Source organism: Perca flavescens, chromosome 1 (assembly GCF_004354835.1).
Source record: "Perca flavescens isolate YP-PL-M2 chromosome 1, PFLA_1.0, whole genome shotgun sequence".
Classification (NCBI taxonomy): Eukaryota; Metazoa; Chordata; class Actinopteri; order Perciformes; family Percidae; genus Perca; species Perca flavescens.
The window spans coordinates 25,925,423-25,942,806 of NC_041331.1; the positions used below are offsets into that span (position 1 = coordinate 25,925,423).

Below are 17,384 nucleotides of genomic sequence, written 5' to 3' on the forward strand. Positions count from 1 at the left end.
GCACCATAAATAATATTTATGTTTATATATATATATATATATATATATATATATATATATATATATATATATATTGAATAAAGAAAAATTACAACATGTTATAAAGCCTTTGTGAACCAGTTATCTAGCATTACATCCCATATTTCAATACAGCTAGTAAAAGTATTTGACTTGATCCTCAGGTTTTCAAATGTGCTGTGAACTGGAGCTTTTGGGGTTAGCCCCATACATAAAATAATAACTAACTCACAATGCTATGCATGGCACAGATACAATATACTGTACATTTATCATTGATTTGTTTTTAATGAGTTATTAACCTACTCTAACTTAAAGAAAATATTTCTGATAAAATAGGCCTACTTCACATTAAATTAATAATGTAGGATAGTTGCTTGACATTATCAAAATGAAATTATCAAATGCTTCACCTGCAGCTGGTCTGCTGGCAGGTTAATCCAGCTCTGCAAAGTTGCAGTTCTTTTAGTGGCTTCTTTAAGCTCTTTCTCTCTGTTCTTCAGTCTTCTTTGTTGTGAGGGCATACACACAAAAATAACATTAGGCTATACATTTATTAAAAAAATACTAAGTTTATTACATTAACGAATTAGGACATTAATTTATCATCTCATAACACAAGGCGACTTCTATCATAATCAGAAACTTTAGGGGAATTTGCCTTGGTGATTGGTGCATACATAACAGACATACAACATAATAAACATTAATATGAAATAAACAATAAATACAGAAACAATATATATATATATATGTTCATACATAAAATAGGCTAAATAACTGGGATTTGCCCATTTGCCCCTACGATATTGAGGAGTCGTATAATGCAGAGAACTACGATACCCACAATTCCAAACAACAGTCACGTGACAACGTGTCACATGCTCCTCTGGATTCTACAAACTGCCAAAACAGACCGACGGTCAGTCATTCACTATCTGGAGGCGGTTTAACACTAAAGGTAACGTTACTGTTCTTCATTATCAGCATTATCTTCTACACATCACTACACAGCGAAGAAATTACAGCGAAAATAAATTATGTAGATATAATTAAATGTGTGAAACCGTTTGGTAAAAAAAATTGCTTACCGGTATTTGTATTTTGTACTTAGCTAGCTAGCTATAGGTGTAACGTTTGCTGGCTGACACAGAGTAACAAAGGGGCTAACAGCGTTGACAGATGTTCTTGTTAGGTTAATGAAGAGAAAAGCAATAATCTAATCACATTGAAAAGTGGGGTGTTTAATCAGTATCAGTATCAGTGTAGTAGGGCTGCCACCTCTTAGTCGATTAGTCGACTAATCGGTCGTTTTGGTCTTAGTCAACTAAGATTTCTTTAGTCGATTAGTCATTTTTTATGCTTATTCATGCTTAATTACTTATTTCCAAGAAACTGCTGAGCACATTTATGGGAAACACAAGATTTAAAGTGGTGCTTTTGCAGGATTAATTGTGGAGAAACTCAGTTTTACAGATGGTTAATTAACTATATTTATATTGTGCTTTTCTAGTCTTAACCACCTCTCAAAGCGCACAGCTCTGTCAATTAAATCAACTAATCGATTAGTTGACAAAATCGTATAAGTGTTAGTCGACTAAGAATTTCTTTAGTCGAGGACAGCCCTACAGTGTAGGCAGCTGAAGGTGTGTCTTGTGGTTTAAGCTAGCAGTAGCCTAAACCCAATTGACATCATCATAGATATAAAACATGTCTGTAAATGCATGTTTAATATATATGATCAGCACCCTCCCTTGTACCTGGTAACGTTGCTTTTTCCCTTCTTTTTTTTTGCAGTTTCTGTAGACATTGTTAAAGCTCATCAGTGACTTATAATGGCCAGGTGTCGTGCAAAAACTGAGGGACTGCCATAAACTGATTGCCATCCGCGGGAGCGCGCGCAGCATGTTAATTCAGTTCAATTCACATCACTTTATTCATCCCCAGGGGGCAATTAAATGACAAAAAGAGCTGCATATTCCACCACATACAGTACATCATCAATACAATAAATAAATAGTAATATATAAAAAGAAAAAAGGGGGGAAAGGGGATGGGATGAGTGCATCAGTCCATCAGTCTAGTCGAGTCCAAATATTTTATTTTGGGGGGTGCTGGGAGTTTAGGAGCTGGACAGCCCTGGGGACAAAGTTCACCTACCTCTTCTGGGTCTTGACAGCGGAGTCTTTGCTTTGTGGGGAGCCACTCAAACATCGAAAACATGACATGTGATGGATCACGATGGATCCTACAGGCAGTCTTCAAGGTCTGCTGTTCGCATAGGGTGGACCGAGCTCTCAGGGGAGTCCAATAATTCTGGAACAGACTTTAACAGTTTGATGTAAGCAGTTCCTGTTTTGAAGACTAATGGAATAAAACCAACAAGTGAAGGAAAAGGTTATCACACTTTGAATAAATGAGTAGTAGAATGTAAGGCTGTATCGCACAGTTTCTATACGTCTACAGCTGCATTTCTCTGGACCAAACAGTCATAACGTGCAACTACACATAACTTTTTGTCCGTGGTAATAGCAAAGGTATGTTTTTGTGAAACTTTAACGTTTCGTGTGACAAAATAATCACTATAATGACCAAAGAAGTGTTATATGCAATTATGCTTATGACTCTAAATTATTTTACTTGCTCTCTGCCAACCAGTGCAGTCATTTTTATCAGTTGAAATATAGCCTATAACGTTTGTTTTCTTTAAAGTGTTAATGTACTGCATCAAGTCACATACATTCCTGAATATGTACTTCCTTGTCGGTTCCTTGCCTTCGTTATCTGTTAGCAGAAGATAAGATAGAAACAATTTGGGAAACTGCTTATCCAAACTCTACAGATAATCTTTATATACTCACAAAGATCATGTGGGCCAATAATATGCAGGTTTCACATCAACCAAAAACTTAAAAGCAGACTGTTACACAGTGGACCTTAAAATTGTTAATACAAGTTAACCTACCTTGACTTTCCACATAATATGGATTGTTTATTAAAAATCCCAGTTTATTCACCAATGTTTTTTTTGTTTTTTTTAAAATTAATTTTCTCAGAAACTAATGTTTCTTCCGAGAATACAGAGAATAGAAGTGCTGTGCTAAAAATGACTCCTGTACTTGACATGTTAGTGTTAATCAGTTAACACTAAGACGAAATCTTAGTGTTGGTTTAAACTAATTTACATTGTATGTTTATATGATATCCGCACTGTGCATGGTCAGATTGTATATACAGATGTATAGTATCTCTAAATGCAAACACCACTTTACAGATTACTGAATGGTATCACCATCATACTGACACTGGTGATAACTTGGGGGGGGGACATCAGCTGCCTCCTGACTGTTGTGAAACTTAAGATACTGCGCTTTTCTAAACAACATTTTCTCCTCTTGGTTCCAGAGAGGTGGACACAAATTTTCTGAGGTGCGTAAGGCTTGGCAGTCCAAGCTACAGCCTATTGACTTATGGCGATTAACACTGATGTCGAGGACTGGGGCGGTGTTGGGAGTAATGACTCTGGAGAAAGGGCGTGGCTCTTGCAGAGCCCCAGTGTGGATTCTGTCCAGCATCTTGAGACAGACAGGAGGGGGACCGGAGGCGTGTCGTCTTGGGCAGCGGTCTTCATCGTAGTGAACGCAGCACTGGGAGCGGGTCTACTCAATTTCCCTGCAGCCTTCAACATGGCAGGAGGAGTGACGGCAGGAGTTATGCTTCAAATGGTGAGGAGATCCAAAGTGAGGCACATTATGCCGTATGCCCCTTCTACAGGCCCTTTCCCCACTGCATGAGGCACATGCTCACACTGTAAACATTTGGTTTAATTTGATAAAATTGGGCTGCAACCTATGATTTTAATCAGTATTTAGGATGTAATATGTCAAAAGCAATGACAAATAATAATCATATATTACTAGAGGCCAAAGGGATGTCCTAAAACGGCTCACTATGTCCACCAACATATACCCTCATAAAACTTTACAGAGAAGCATTTAGAAAATATGAAAGGAGAAAACATAGTGTTTTACTTTATTATTGTCTAAATTTAGTGTTCGATTATCTAAATTAGAATCTAAGACTAGGGCTGGGCATCGTTCAAAAATCTTCGGTACCAATAACATGACTTTGATACCGGTTCCTAAACGATACTTTTTTTCTATGCCAATTTTATAAAACAAAAATTAACATTACGGCACAAATCTTTTGATTTATTTTTCAGCTCCTACTACGTGAGCCCCTTCTCTGTGCCTAACGTAGAGTTGTTCCTGCCTGCCTCTACGACATGTAACGTTAGGCAGCTAATCAAAAGCTTTATTAGATCTTAGTAGAAGCACGCTGCGTGCTTATTGGCTCACTGACGCTGATGGTTTGCTCCTTAAGTATTGAATGACGGTGCATTTTTCAATACTTGAGGCAATTCGGTCGGTGCCTAAAAAGTATTGAATTTGGTACCCAGCCCTATCTAAGACTGAACCTGGCTTCGACAGATGTGCAGGCACACCGTACTTACTCACTACTTTGCACTGAATGTTAAGAGCAGATAACAGCTGACCGTCTGAAAGTATTTTCTGTGTTCTTGTGACCAACACAAAACTGCCTATAGACAATATTATCGGGAACTATAACGTGATGCTTCCTGTTTCTTTGTTTCAGTTTATGCTGATCTTCATAATCAGTGGACTGGTGGTTCTGGGGTACTGCTCCCAGGTATGTGTCACTACAGGACCATCAGATTCTGACTTCCTGAAAGTCTTTTATTTCCATCTCTTACTTTTCCACTTGTTTCTCTCTATCATTTTCTCCAACATGTTCTGCAGCCTTCTAAAGCTGACTACTTGTCTTTCACATGAGTACTTTTCCTTCAGTAGCCTTGTGTAATAACATTGTTCTGTGGTTGTATTCCTGATCAAATGAAGTGCATTGCACAACAATTCACTTCCTGATGGCTCAGACTGCTGACGTGACATGTTAAAACACAATGGAAAAAGAGTCCAGCCAAGTAACATACCAATTGCTGATGAGTATAATTGACTGACTGTACTAACCAGCCAAAACCCATGACTTTCTCTATAACCATGCCTTAAAGTGAAGATAATTAACACTCCTTATTGACTAGGAGTGTTAAATTAATCATTGCATCGATGCATCGCGATAGGGACCTTGACGATTCTGCATCGATGCAGTGACCGACAATAATCAGTTATTGCCTACTGATGTTGCTTGTTGATTTTCTGTTTGTTGCTGTTTTTATTTTTGCCTTTTGTCTGTTGCCTGCTGTGTTCAGACTCCACCACTTTCAGGAATTTCTTTTTTAAGAGCAGATGCAATCAAAATGATAGTTCAAATATATCTGACTGCTTGAATTTGTTGATGAAAAGTTGAACCATGTGTATCAATATATAATAAATTTGAGGAGGTGGCGCATCATGATGCATTGGGATATCGAATCATATCAAATCGTTGACAGGATAATCGTAATTGAATTGAATAGTGAGATCAGTGAAGATTGACACACCTGTCATTGTCACAATGTCAGAATTCTGCATGTGTGGCACAGCAGGTGCATGTCTTTGAGGCCTCAGTTTACCCTAATTCGGATCTAATTACCATAATGAATAACTTCAGTATGTTAGTGCACCATCACCTCAAGCTGGCCAATGACTAAATAACTAAAAGACTATTCCAACACATTTACTGCTGAACCCATGTCCACTTATTATCTGTCTGGTTCCTTCAGGTCAGCAATGAAAGCACCTATCAGGAGGTTGTCCGAGCCACTTGTGGCAAAGTCACAGGAATCGTATGTGAAGTAGCCATTGCTGTCTACACCTTTGGGACTTGTATTGCTTTCTTTATTGTCATTGGAGACCAGCTGGATCGCTGTGAGTATATTCACACTGATAAAGTGAATCAAGCCACCGTGTTTCTGTCTCAGTTTATGAGATTGGTTAGACAGTCTTTGATCTTAATCTATGTTTACCTTAACCTCTTAACAGTTAAAAACGGGATTTCACAGATCTTAGCTTTCTATAGTCATTACGTACATGGACTTTGTTCTACATTTAGCTGTGATCTGTGTGTTTTTAAAGTTCAATAGAAGATATCTAATAGTAGTAGTAATAGTGTGTAGCTATCCTTGAAGAGGGCAAAGAGCATCAAGAATGACACTACTAAGCTTTTTCTCTCAGTAAATGTGACCCTCGTGACCCACTGTGACATTTCCTCACACTGAGATGCTGACAGTGTAGAAATCCTACTCCTGCCTGTTTCTGGAAATAGACTGCGACCTTCCACCACTTTAGGAATTAATGAATGAATAGAGTGGTTGTGACTTTAATTATGTACTTTGCTAAATCTCTTCCATGTGTACTGCACTTTACAGTTAACTCCCACTGTGGCACTCTATACTCTAATCCAGCATGCATGGTTATACTGCCTCCTTCTGACTTTTTTTTTGTAATTCCTGTTTTTGTGTTGCAGTGGTGGCTGCAGTGGCTCATGACACAGATGGTACTGTCAGTGGCTACTGGTACACTGACCGCAAATTTACCATCTCTGTCACTGCAGTCCTGATTATTCTTCCTCTCTCCATCCCCAAAGAGATTGGATTTCAGAAGTATGCCAGGTACAAAACTTTGTTGCTCACTCTGCATGTTTTCTCACCAAGGCTTAAAATGTGGTTAATGTTTTCTTAGCTTTTACCTTGCATGTTGATCATGTTTGAGTTGTTGTTGTTCTTCATCGTAGTGCACTGAGTGTGATGGGAACCTGGTATGTCACTATCGTGGTCATAATAAAGTGCATCTGGCCAGATAAAGATACGACTCCGGCCTACATACCCGCCAGGTGAGCTCTGCACACAACAGCTTTTTCAAAACTTTTTACTAATTAGCACTGTGTCCACCTGCTCATTCAATCAGATACATTTGCATCCTCGTCGTCACGCTTTGCTTGATTTGCTAAATAGTTGTGTTGTGTTACAGTTCTGCATCCTGGACTGCAGTTTTCAATGCAATGCCCACCATATGCTTTGGTTTCCAGGTATCTCTTCATTTGTTATCATTTGACATCATAAATATTTATATATGCCTTTTCTATCGAACAGAGTTAGATATTGATGTATTTTTGTCCCATCTTCTTTGTCCTGATCTCTCTCTACAGTGCCATGTCAGCTGTGTGCCCGTTTTCAACAGTATGAGCAGAAAAGAGATCAAACCTTGGGGAGTCGTAGTCACTCTGAGCATGATAATCTGCCTCTTTGTTTACACGGGAACAGGTTTGTGTGCATTTGTTACTCAATAATGTAACTAATAACCTAGTCTCGCTTTACCAGACACTCTTCCAAAGCACGCTGGAGGGGAGTCTGGCTACTCCACATAGCATTCAGGGAGTCGAAAACGTGCTCTGGTTTATTGGCATTTCTTTAAACCAATCACAATCATCTTGGGCGGTGCTAAACACCGGAGAAAAGCAGCGCTGCCGCTGCAAAATAGGCTCGGAAGGAACATGTTTTGGTGGAACGTGTACGTTTTTTAAAAAGTTGTTTTAGTGGTGCAACAGAAAACTCAGATTGGACAGATAGTCTAGCTTGCGGTCTCGATTTACCCTGCAGAGATCTGAGAAAAGGTTAACCATAGTCGTCATAAATCGACCAGAGTTTAAAATGCCAACACAAAGGAAGCCCAAGGCAACGGATATCCGGCCTAAATGAGTGAAATCCGGCGGATTTTCCGGCGGCAACAGAGCAATCCTGGAAGTGGAACGTCAAAGAAAATAGACTACTAATAAACTAACATTGTCAAGTTATGGTAAACCATCTAATACAATGAAATACCTAGTTTAAAAATCACACTTCATAACAGGCTCTTGGGTCAGGTATAAAGTCGATCCTGATCTTCAACATGTAACCGATCTTAATGTGTTTAAATATGACTGGCGGTCAATACTTAAATGCTTGTTGTGTTTGATCAGGTGTCTGTGGCTTCCTGACGTTTGGCGCCAACGTCAATCAGGATGTGTTGATGTCGTACCCTTCTAATGATATTGCTGTGGCCATCGCAAGAGCTTTTATTGTCATCTGCGTCATCACCTCCTACCCCATTTTACACTTCTGTGGCAGGTAAGATAGTGAAAATATTCATGTTTCATTTCCATACTCTTGGTCTCCCTGTTCAAAGATTTCTAAATTGCACAAACCTAAAAAAAGACTTCTGTATGAATATTGCTACCTATAGTGCAGTAATGTGTAGCTATAGCCTCATGTTACCTTACCTATGCCAGAATGATCCAGATCAATTGCATCCAGTGACATACAAATAGTTTATAAGTATAACTGGTTTTAGATCAGTACCTGGAATGAGCCCTGATTGTAAATATGCGATCAGTGCATCCCTCGTCTGCGATAAAGATGACTTTCCTTATTTTAACGCTTCAGTTAATGCGGCATTTCCTCACCACACTCTGTTGTAATCATTTGTCCTTCCAGGGCAGTTATAGAAGGACTTTGGCTGCGTTTCCAAGGCGAGCAGGTGGAGGTGTGTGTGCGTCGTGAGCAGAGGAGGAGGATCCTGCAGACGCTGGTGTGGTTTGTTGTCACCCTCGTCCTCGCCCTCTTCATCCCAGATATTGGTCGGGTGATCTCGCTGATCGGAGGATTGGCAGCCTGCTTTATCTTTGTCTTTCCAGGTAATGCTTCCCTCATCATTTGCAAGGTTTCAGATTTCTGTGCGATTTTTAACGTCCCACTGAAATGTCTATCCAATGTTTGTTTAACAGGTTTGTGTTTAATGCAAGCCAAGCTGTCAGAGACAGACAGCCACACTATAAGGTGAGATCCTGCTTATTATTGGATGTAGTTTACTTTCTTTGGAACTATAATGATTAAATTATCCTGAGCAGAACAGCAATAACGTCCTTGTTGGTCCGTGGGTGCTGCATTGTAGCTGCCCTTTGCTACTTTATAGTTACGATGGGTCAAACACAGAGGATGAATTTTCTCACAGGGATTAATGAAGTACAACTTAAAAGATGTGTTGTTATCACACTTTGGCCATTAGGGTGCAGAAAAAAACATTAAAACAAACTTCTGCGATATCACCAGCTTATATTGTTGTTATGGCTTACGTGACATTAGACATTCAGCAACATAGTAACATAGCATTCATTTGGAGGTCAGTTGTCATTCACTCTGCTTTTAGCACTGTTTGGGTCTCTACCAACTCCTGAGAAAATATCTGCATATTTAACTGTGTTAACCAGCCCCATGTTACTGCTCTCTGTCAGCTGTTTGCTTGTGAGCCGGTAGTGTGCAGTCTATCGGAGCCTGTTTGCTCGAAACTCTGATTTTGGCACTATGAGAGATCCTTTTTACATGATTGACATTTGATTCAGTGTCTCGACAATAAAATGTTAAATGCAGATTTGAGTAAACTTCCTTGATAAGGATATTTCTTTAATGTCGGTCTCTCTGTTACAGCTGGCATGGATTGGTGGTCTTTGGTGTTGTCATGGTTACGATTGGAGCTTTCATCTTTGGCCTCACCACGACCAACTCCATCTATCAAGACCTCAGTTAAAGGGAACCGTTTTATTGGAGCCAACGGTGTTTTAAGACCGAGGGGGGGCTTGGTTCTGTGCTGCTATTCTGAACTACTTGATGGAGAACCATCTCATGACACTCATTTAAAAATTCTCTATGGCATGTTGCATCCCTGCTCCATACTGAGTTAACGCTCCACAGTTCTTTACTCTGTAAGATAGAAGTCAGAGACACCCCACGATGCCAAATGACTTCAGACACTTTGCCTTTTACTTAATGTACGGTTTAAATTGCACGTTTTATGTTTTTATGATGGTTTAAACTTGCAGCGAAACCTGTTTGACAGTTCAGGGGCACAGAGGGGCTTCCCTTGTCTCTGGACGACTCATTCCTGTCCTGTTTACAAGAGCTGAAGGACTTTGAAAGGTCTTACAATCAAATTGATTTTGATAATGAAATTGTACCAATTTGTGTATTTTAACTTGCATGTCAAAGTAAATATTTCTTACTAAAACTGACATGCTGTTGTTGCCAGGTGCTATCCCGGTCCGGACTATAATGTCGCTGCTGGTGATGGTTTGTAATTAAGAAGTTAGTTTCTTCTCCAATGAATAATATAATTGAGTGAAACATTTGTACAAGCAAGGCTTCTGAATCATTGAGTGATGTGATAACTGCAGGGTGGGACAGTTTGTCTTGTTTATTTAATTTCCAGTCAGTACCTCCTAAATGAGTTTAAATAAGGGAGGTTTTCAACCATTTGGGCATTGCAACTTAATCATATTACACTTTAAAATAAATTTAGGAAGGCATTATTTTTTAATTTTTGTTGGTTTCTTGTATATTTTATAACAATGGTACTATTATGGTTTTATATTTTGCTTTTAACTAAAACCATATTTGTTGTTTGAAAGTACAAAGTTACATTCATGTAAGCCTGCAGGCCTTTAAAAAAGATTAGATTACTTCAATGTGCAAAACAGTTAACTGCCAGACTGGCGGAAAGCTACAGCAGTGTGCCTCCCCAAAAACTACACAGATCTGCAAGAGGAGCAGTGACCAAACCCAAACTCTTTTCAAGAGTGCTCATGGGTTTGAAAATGAGTTCTTTATGAATGTATGCAAAAAAATTGACGTAACCTAGGCAGAATTCAGTTTGTACATATATTACAGAGGCCAACTAGTCAAACTGAGTGGGCGGTTTTATTTACTTGAATTGGTTCACACCACGCCACAAACTCTTTGTTTAAAGAATGAGAAGTTAGAAATTAATTTTTATTTTATTTTTTTTACAAAAACCAAAGTGAGCTTTGTTTTCTAAGCTTCCGACAGCACTGTGGAGAGATCAGGCAACATGAGACTAATTTAACACTAATATGTTTATAACACATTTATTCAGTTGTATTAAGCATTTAAAAACATTTTTAATCAATCAAGCTGCAAATGCAGCTGACCTACACTACTGGTCAAAAGTTTGGGGTCACTTAGAAATTTCCATTACAGACAGAATACCAGCTGATTTGAGTGGGTGGTTGATCTTTAATGAAATATCTACATTGTCCATTATTAGCAACCATTCATCCAATGTTTCAAAGGCACATTTGGGTTTACTAATCTGATATCCTATCTGTGAGATATCATTTTAAAAGGCTAACTGAGAAAACATTGGAGAACCCTTTTGCAATTATGTAAGCACATAATGTAATCTGAAAACTGCTGCCCTGGTTTAAAAAAAAAAAAAGGTATTCTGTCTGTAATGGAGTGGAAAGGAAATTTCTAAGTGACCCCAAACTTTTGAACGGTAGTGTACATTTAAAATCAGGAAAATGTTCAAAGGTTTACATGGACATGGCAATCAAGAACAAACGGGGGGATTTAACTGTATCACAGCTAATAATCTTAGGAATGTTAAGCATGTTATAATTTAAGTGGGATTCTTTTTTCTGTGGACATGAGGGACAGTAAAGGTTAAAGGGATATTGTTCTCCAAAAAAGCAATTGCATTGTATTAGTCAGCTGTTGGATTAAATACATTTAGAAGCTACAGTCAAATCAATGTCTTGAAATCATTGTTAATATGAATTGTTTGTATGGTGTGGTGTTGAAATGTTTTTTTCTCTTAACCTTTTGGTGCTACAGACACTAGTTATTCTGGTCATGAGTGAATGTCAGGTGCATTTATGATTTGTCACTGATTTACTGTGTTTTCAGTAAACTTCAGTTTTACCTTCAGGATGTACACTTTTTTTTTTTTTTTTTTCCCCCAAGGCATCAGTTAATCAGAAATCATGTGTCCCTTTGACTTACAAATATGTTCATGGCAGGTTTTTATGAAAATACTTAAACCTGTGAGATTCCAATAAATTACTACAGTAAAGGCATGTGAATAAATCTGGCAATCCATGTCACTGGCAGTTCAAAACATTTAATAAAAGAAATACAAGTGAAGTGAGCATTGTCATTTAAGTTCAGAATAATTACCACAAACGGCAAGACTCAGCTTTATATCAGTTTACTTCTATTTTGGGTGAATAGTAGGGACTTGTACCTTGTTATGTTTACATGTAATTCCCCAGTTCCAGGACAAATATTTTTTTTCCCCAGGACAATTTTAAGACGACAAGGGCACCGGGGAATTTTTGCTAAACAGAATGCTGTTGCTCAGTCAGTTAAGCACCTGCTCAGTTGGACTGAGATTTTCACTTAGTAAAAACCAAACTTAAGGCACAAATCCCCAAAATGAGCAGGAAGTGAAGCAGGCTGGTAACCATATAATAAACATTTTATTCACAATTATTTGTGGTCCTTTTAAAAAAAAAAAAATAGCGACCGTCTAAAAAGGGTTTTAATTCCTACACTATAAGCTCAATATCTATGAAAAAATCCTTAACACTGGCACTTTAATGGTTAGATTTTGAAATTCAAGGTGATGCAGAGCAAAGCCAATAACAAATAATGTGTCCCTCTCCAAATACTCAACGCACTTCACTGCAGGTACTCTGTACAATATAGATGATAAAAAACAAGTTCCCTAATAATCCTCTTCCCTCCAAAATCCTCATCCCTGAGAAAATGTACCGTCTAACAAGTGACTAGTGCAGGTATATTACATACAGCAGTCTCCATCAAGGCTCAGTAGTAGCCATTTGTTATGAAAGACTGGAACATGTGGAAAGCTGGACCCGGAGCCCACTGAGGAACCATGTGCCCTGCACCCTGAAAAACAGAGGACAGCAGTATTTCACTATATAAAACCATACATGTGAAAAAAAAAAAAAAAAAAAAAAGACAACCATGATTTTATTGCACAAACTAAACAACACAGTGATGGTTACCTTGACTGTCAGGAAAGTGATGTTTCCAAACTGTTGGTAATAACCAGCAATCTGGTCATCATGATGCCAGGTCTGGTACTTAGTGGTTGCCTGAGAACAACATTTTAGTAGTATTGAGAAGTGTATCTGGTTGTAGTTTGGGGGAACCTCTTTTATAATATTTTCCAAAATAAAGCTCCTACCTTCAAGCCGAGGTCTTCCACAAACCACTGGTCTCCCAGGAAGTTGCAGGCCATGTCAGTGTCTCCGTTGTAGACGAGTGCCCGCAGGCCCAGAGAGAGCAGCTTCTGATACACCTCCTTCACTGTTGGGTACAGGTTGGTGTATTGCTCTCCAACGTCATCACTACAATGAAGAGAGAGTTCATTATGATCATGAGCGACATGTTACCTACCCAACTCCACACATAAAAGAAAGGGAAATGCCTCAGTTACAAATTACTGTCACTCCAATTCAAGGGGTTCATTTAAATTAATGACATGAATAACCAATGGATTTTAACAGAAATTTGGCTAGTGCCATTGTCTAAAACAGTGTTGTTTTCCAAACCTTTTACAGTCCTGTACCCCTTTAGACTTTTAACCTCCAGCTATGTACCCCTACGTATGCCCCACCCTTGCACTTGTATATAATCTTTTTTTTTTTTTTCTCTGGTACCCCCTATGTCATTTCTCGTACCTCCGGGGGTACCCAGTTTGGGAACCAATGATCTAAAACTACTACTCCAATGCATTAAAAATGTTGGTAGAATCCACCCACTGTTAAAATGTGTGTGTGTGTGTGTGTGTGTGTGCGTGTGTGTATTTTTTGCCATAAAATTTCCTGTTTGCTGCAGCACCTGTTGGATGGATCAAAAGATTAAAAATCCTTTATTAATCCCACAACGGGAATATTCACACGGTTGCCACACACATGCACACGGTGTGTGTCCTTTGTCCCTGTGGTCCAGTGGGAGCAGTGCAGATTGTATAGTCTGACAGATAGACAGCAGTAGGAAGGAAAGACCTACGGTATCTCTCTGTGACGCATCACATTGATTATTTATTTGCAGAGGTCCCATGGTGGCAGTGTGTCTGGAATGTGTAACACTTTCCTCACATCGCCTCTGTTCAGCCAGTTCATCTGAGCCGTACTGTTGATGCAGGGAGGGACTTCAACCAGAGACACGGAGGAAGAAACTCCATCTGAAAACTTCATTTACGATTTTATCATTACTGCTACAAGACAATAAGAAGAATCTGAAGCACAGGTGCATGGGCAGGCAGCACTCACCTTGTGGAGGTGTGGGTGTTTCTTGTAGTTTTTAAACAGGTGACTCATGGTCCTCTCGTAGCCTCTGTGGGATCTTCTGCCAACCTCACAATCCAAGTAAAGGGCATACTCATTCAGTCCGCTATTATACACAATACCAAAGGCCACATTCACCTGAAGGGAGACAAAGTAAAATCTGACTGAGTCATACAGTAGCACCAGAAATGCCCAGCTGAATAATGAAGAAATAACGCACACGTACCAGCGTCTTGCAGGTCTCTGAACTGGAGTTGTAAAAGTTACAGTTTCCCTTGTCACAGCAATTTATGTTCAGATCACGCCACAAACTGCACATAAAACATGACTTTAAAATGACATCAACTACATGAGTGATTTATAAATTCTTGGCTCGTTGTAAAACAGCATGAGGTGACATCTCTGGCAGAATTAAAACCACAGAAGTAAATGGGGATGTTTTTCTTTGGATTTCTGGCATGCATTAAAGAAAGGGACTGAAGTGAACATTAAAATACTCTGCTGTTCCTCCCAATGAAGATACAAACAGTAGCTTGTCTTCAGACTACAGGCATATTTTTCCTTTTACGTACACAAGTCATTCACTATCAGAGGTCACGTGTTTAATGGGACTTGTGAAAATGACTGATATTTCAGTTCTGTCTTTTGACTCATGGTTGTCTTGTGTTTTTTCCAATGTTTCAGTGTTCAGAGTGTCATTTTAAACTTGAGGTTGTATGTGTTGTGTCCCGGCTGAATGAAGCAGGGGAGCACGCTAGCATCTGAAGGCATTGCTTCTGAACATATTCCCTCAAAGCAAACAAGCTTCCTCCACAGCAAAGTGCTACTTACTCTTCTCCAAAAAGGCCGTGGTAGTAACCAAAGTAGACCAAAGTTTGGTCATTGAGAGCAAAACTGCTGAGGCCATTTCCCACTGAAAAGCCCTGAAAACAACAATAATAGATCAAGATAAATGTTGGTAGTTAAAAAAAAAATAAAAAATAAAAAAGACATGTCTGCTTTACTGAGTTGCAAAAACTAACATCTCTTCAATCATGAAACGGCATTCTGGTGGTGGTACGGATACTCCACAGTTGATGGTGCTCATGAGCAAAAGAAAATCTGAGAAGTTGAAGTAGTCAGCTTTATAACTTACAAGTACCAATACGACAGTGTAGAAATATTCCTCATACATGTCATACATTCAGAGTTTTACTTAAGTAAGAAGTACAAAAGTATGAGCATCAAAATAAAATTAAAAGTACCAAAAGTTAAAGTAGTCATAATGCAGAATGGCCCAATTCTGAATAATGCATTGCATGATATTAGTGGATTAAAAGTGTTGATGCATTAATGTGTACATCATTTTAATGTTGCAGCCGGTAAAGATTTAATTACTTGATAGGACAGCTCGTGAATGTCAATAGTCTTATTCTATAGTTATAAATCATACTCTATTTGTTTATTAGGTTTTGCATTTTTAATCTGAATCTGGAACGTAACTGGTCATCAGTTATCAGTATGAAGTATGAAGTTGCAGAATATAGAAATAGTAAAGTCAAGTAGGCCTACAAGCACCTCGAAATTGTACTGGTTGAGTAAATGTACTTACTGGTTTGCGTGAAGCATCTCACCTTGAAGTTGATTTTGACAGCTCCAGTAGCCACGCGCAGGCTGAGGGTGGGTGCATAAATTCCTCCATAACTTTCCCCAAAGATGAAGAACTCATTTTGAGTGAAACTTGGGAACTTAGCAAAGAAACTCTGGAGGGCTTTGTAATTATCATCCGCGACCTAAGAGAAGAACATATGAAATGGAAATGCAGTTTCTAAGCTTCTTAAAGTCAGTCAGCAGTCGCGGAACTCACCTGGTCATCATCGGTGGCGTAATTTTGGTCATCAGAGTAGGAATATCCCACACCTGCAGGAGATTCTAGATACAGCACATTGGCAATCTTGTTCCAGCTGAATGTGTTCTCGTACAGTGTGGCCCCGTCATCATTGACCTGAATACAAAAGTCAACAATGCCTATTCAGAGTCACTTTTATCAACCAGTGCACAGGTATAGTTGTGCACAAAGAATGCTCACATGAAATGGTCCATTCTCTGACAGGAATCCATCAAGAGAGCTGCAGCCTGGGCCTCCATTCAGCCAGAGCACCAGGGGGTCTTTGATCGGGTCCCTTTGAGAAGTCACAAACCTGCAGGAGACCAGGACCGGGGTTAAAGACTGCATTAAACACTCAATGGTCTCACTCACATAGCCTACCTCCACATCTAGCGCTAAACTGAGATGGAGCAATATTGAGAAGCTGCAGAGAACCAGTCGGTTCCTGTTTCTTACCAATAATGGAGATACTTCCCGGGCCGTGCCTGGAGGAATCCCGACCACTGTCGATAGTTCGGTTTGAACGTCATACCCGGCAGGTAGGTCACCTCATCGGGGGCGTACTGAGCCCGCGAGCCGAGCTGAAACACGGCCAGAAAACACATCAACAAACCACCGGCGATCATCACTGAACTCCAATCACTTCTTTGTAGCAGTAACTTCGTTCTACGTCCTCAACGGCTGTTCCGCTTGAACAAGACGAACACCGTCATATGACTGCTGCTGTGGGCCACGTGAGCAGCGGCGCCTGACTACACGGAAATCCCGTGCAACAAACTTTTTATATTCTGTCTATGGCAACAAATCATCATACGGAGAAGAAGATGAATTGCTTTAGGCAGATGTATTGAGTTATCATCATTTATTTTTATTGAACACATTTACAGTGGAACTCAAGGGAACATGCTTACACTATAAAGCAACACAAAATGATCACAAGATACGATAAGGCTAAATTAATTAATCATTACAGTGACACAAACATGAAAATTAGGATAGGATATGGCATATGGCCTATATATATTCTGTAAGACCCTCTTATAGGGCAGTGTTTCTTCATTTACATAGGCTGCATTAACGATATTTTCCCATGAGAATAATTGCCTTTACCCTTTGCCTTGAAGATATATTTGCGTTCAAGTTATTCATGTACCAGATGGATTAAAGGAAGATATGTTGTCCTCAATGATATGCTATAAGTATCTTTCCCTAACTGTTGAACTCCTAAAAATTGGAACAAGGACTGATGCAGGCCTATCAGGTTTTCACACAAAGAACTAATAGTAACAGTTTTTGGAAGTGCATGAGAAAAACATAAATGGAAAAATAGAAAAGG

At 39.2% G+C, this 17,384-nt stretch overlaps 2 protein-coding genes across 2 annotated transcripts; one reads left to right on the forward strand and one right to left on the reverse strand.

Moving 5' to 3' along the window:
• Positions 1-885: 885 nt before the first annotated feature.
• Positions 886-10,382, forward strand: slc38a7 (solute carrier family 38 member 7). Its single transcript, XM_028594428.1, has 12 exons — positions 886-979; positions 3,424-3,743; positions 4,675-4,728; positions 5,759-5,903; positions 6,502-6,646; positions 6,769-6,867; positions 7,005-7,062; positions 7,183-7,297; positions 7,993-8,140; positions 8,507-8,706; positions 8,797-8,848; positions 9,497-10,382. Exons 2-12 carry the CDS (start codon positions 3,489-3,491, stop codon positions 9,594-9,596), a joined length of 1,371 nt encoding a protein of 456 aa, XP_028450229.1. The 5' UTR covers positions 886-979; positions 3,424-3,488; the 3' UTR covers positions 9,597-10,382.
• Positions 10,383-11,964: 1,582 nt separating this feature from the next.
• si:ch211-122f10.4 (Cathepsin A-like protein) lies at positions 11,965-16,809 on the reverse strand. The gene is made up of 11 exons (XM_028594330.1): positions 16,505-16,809; positions 16,250-16,361; positions 16,028-16,165; positions 15,795-15,953; positions 15,013-15,104; positions 14,408-14,492; positions 14,167-14,319; positions 13,942-14,085; positions 13,077-13,241; positions 12,895-12,984; positions 11,965-12,775 (listed from the first exon to the last, which is right to left on the reverse strand). Exons 1-11 carry the CDS (start codon positions 16,672-16,674, stop codon positions 12,692-12,694), a joined length of 1,392 nt encoding a protein of 463 aa, XP_028450131.1. The 5' UTR covers positions 16,675-16,809; the 3' UTR covers positions 11,965-12,691.
• Positions 16,810-17,384: the final 575 nt, after the last annotated feature.

Excerpts from the sequence above, each read along its gene's own strand:
- si:ch211-122f10.4 (XM_028594330.1), bottom strand. The coding sequence starts at position 16,674 with ATGATCGCCGGTGGTTTGTTGATGTGTTTTCTGGCCGTGTTTCAGCTC. Across the intron at positions 16,166-16,249 it reads CAGAGAATGGACCATTTCAT|GTCAATGATGACGGGGCCAC; the intron begins GTGAGCATTCTT and ends TTTTGTATTCAG. Across the intron at positions 15,105-15,794 it reads CTGTCAAAATCAACTTCAAG|GGCTTTTCAGTGGGAAATGG; the intron begins GTGAGATGCTTC and ends TGTTGTTTTCAG.
- slc38a7 (XM_028594428.1), top strand. The coding sequence starts at position 3,489 with ATGGCGATTAACACTGATGTCGAGGACTGGGGCGGTGTTGGGAGTAAT. Across the intron at positions 4,729-5,758 it reads TTCTGGGGTACTGCTCCCAG|GTCAGCAATGAAAGCACCTA; the intron begins GTATGTGTCACT and ends TGGTTCCTTCAG. Across the intron at positions 7,063-7,182 it reads CCATATGCTTTGGTTTCCAG|TGCCATGTCAGCTGTGTGCC; the intron begins GTATCTCTTCAT and ends CTCTCTCTACAG.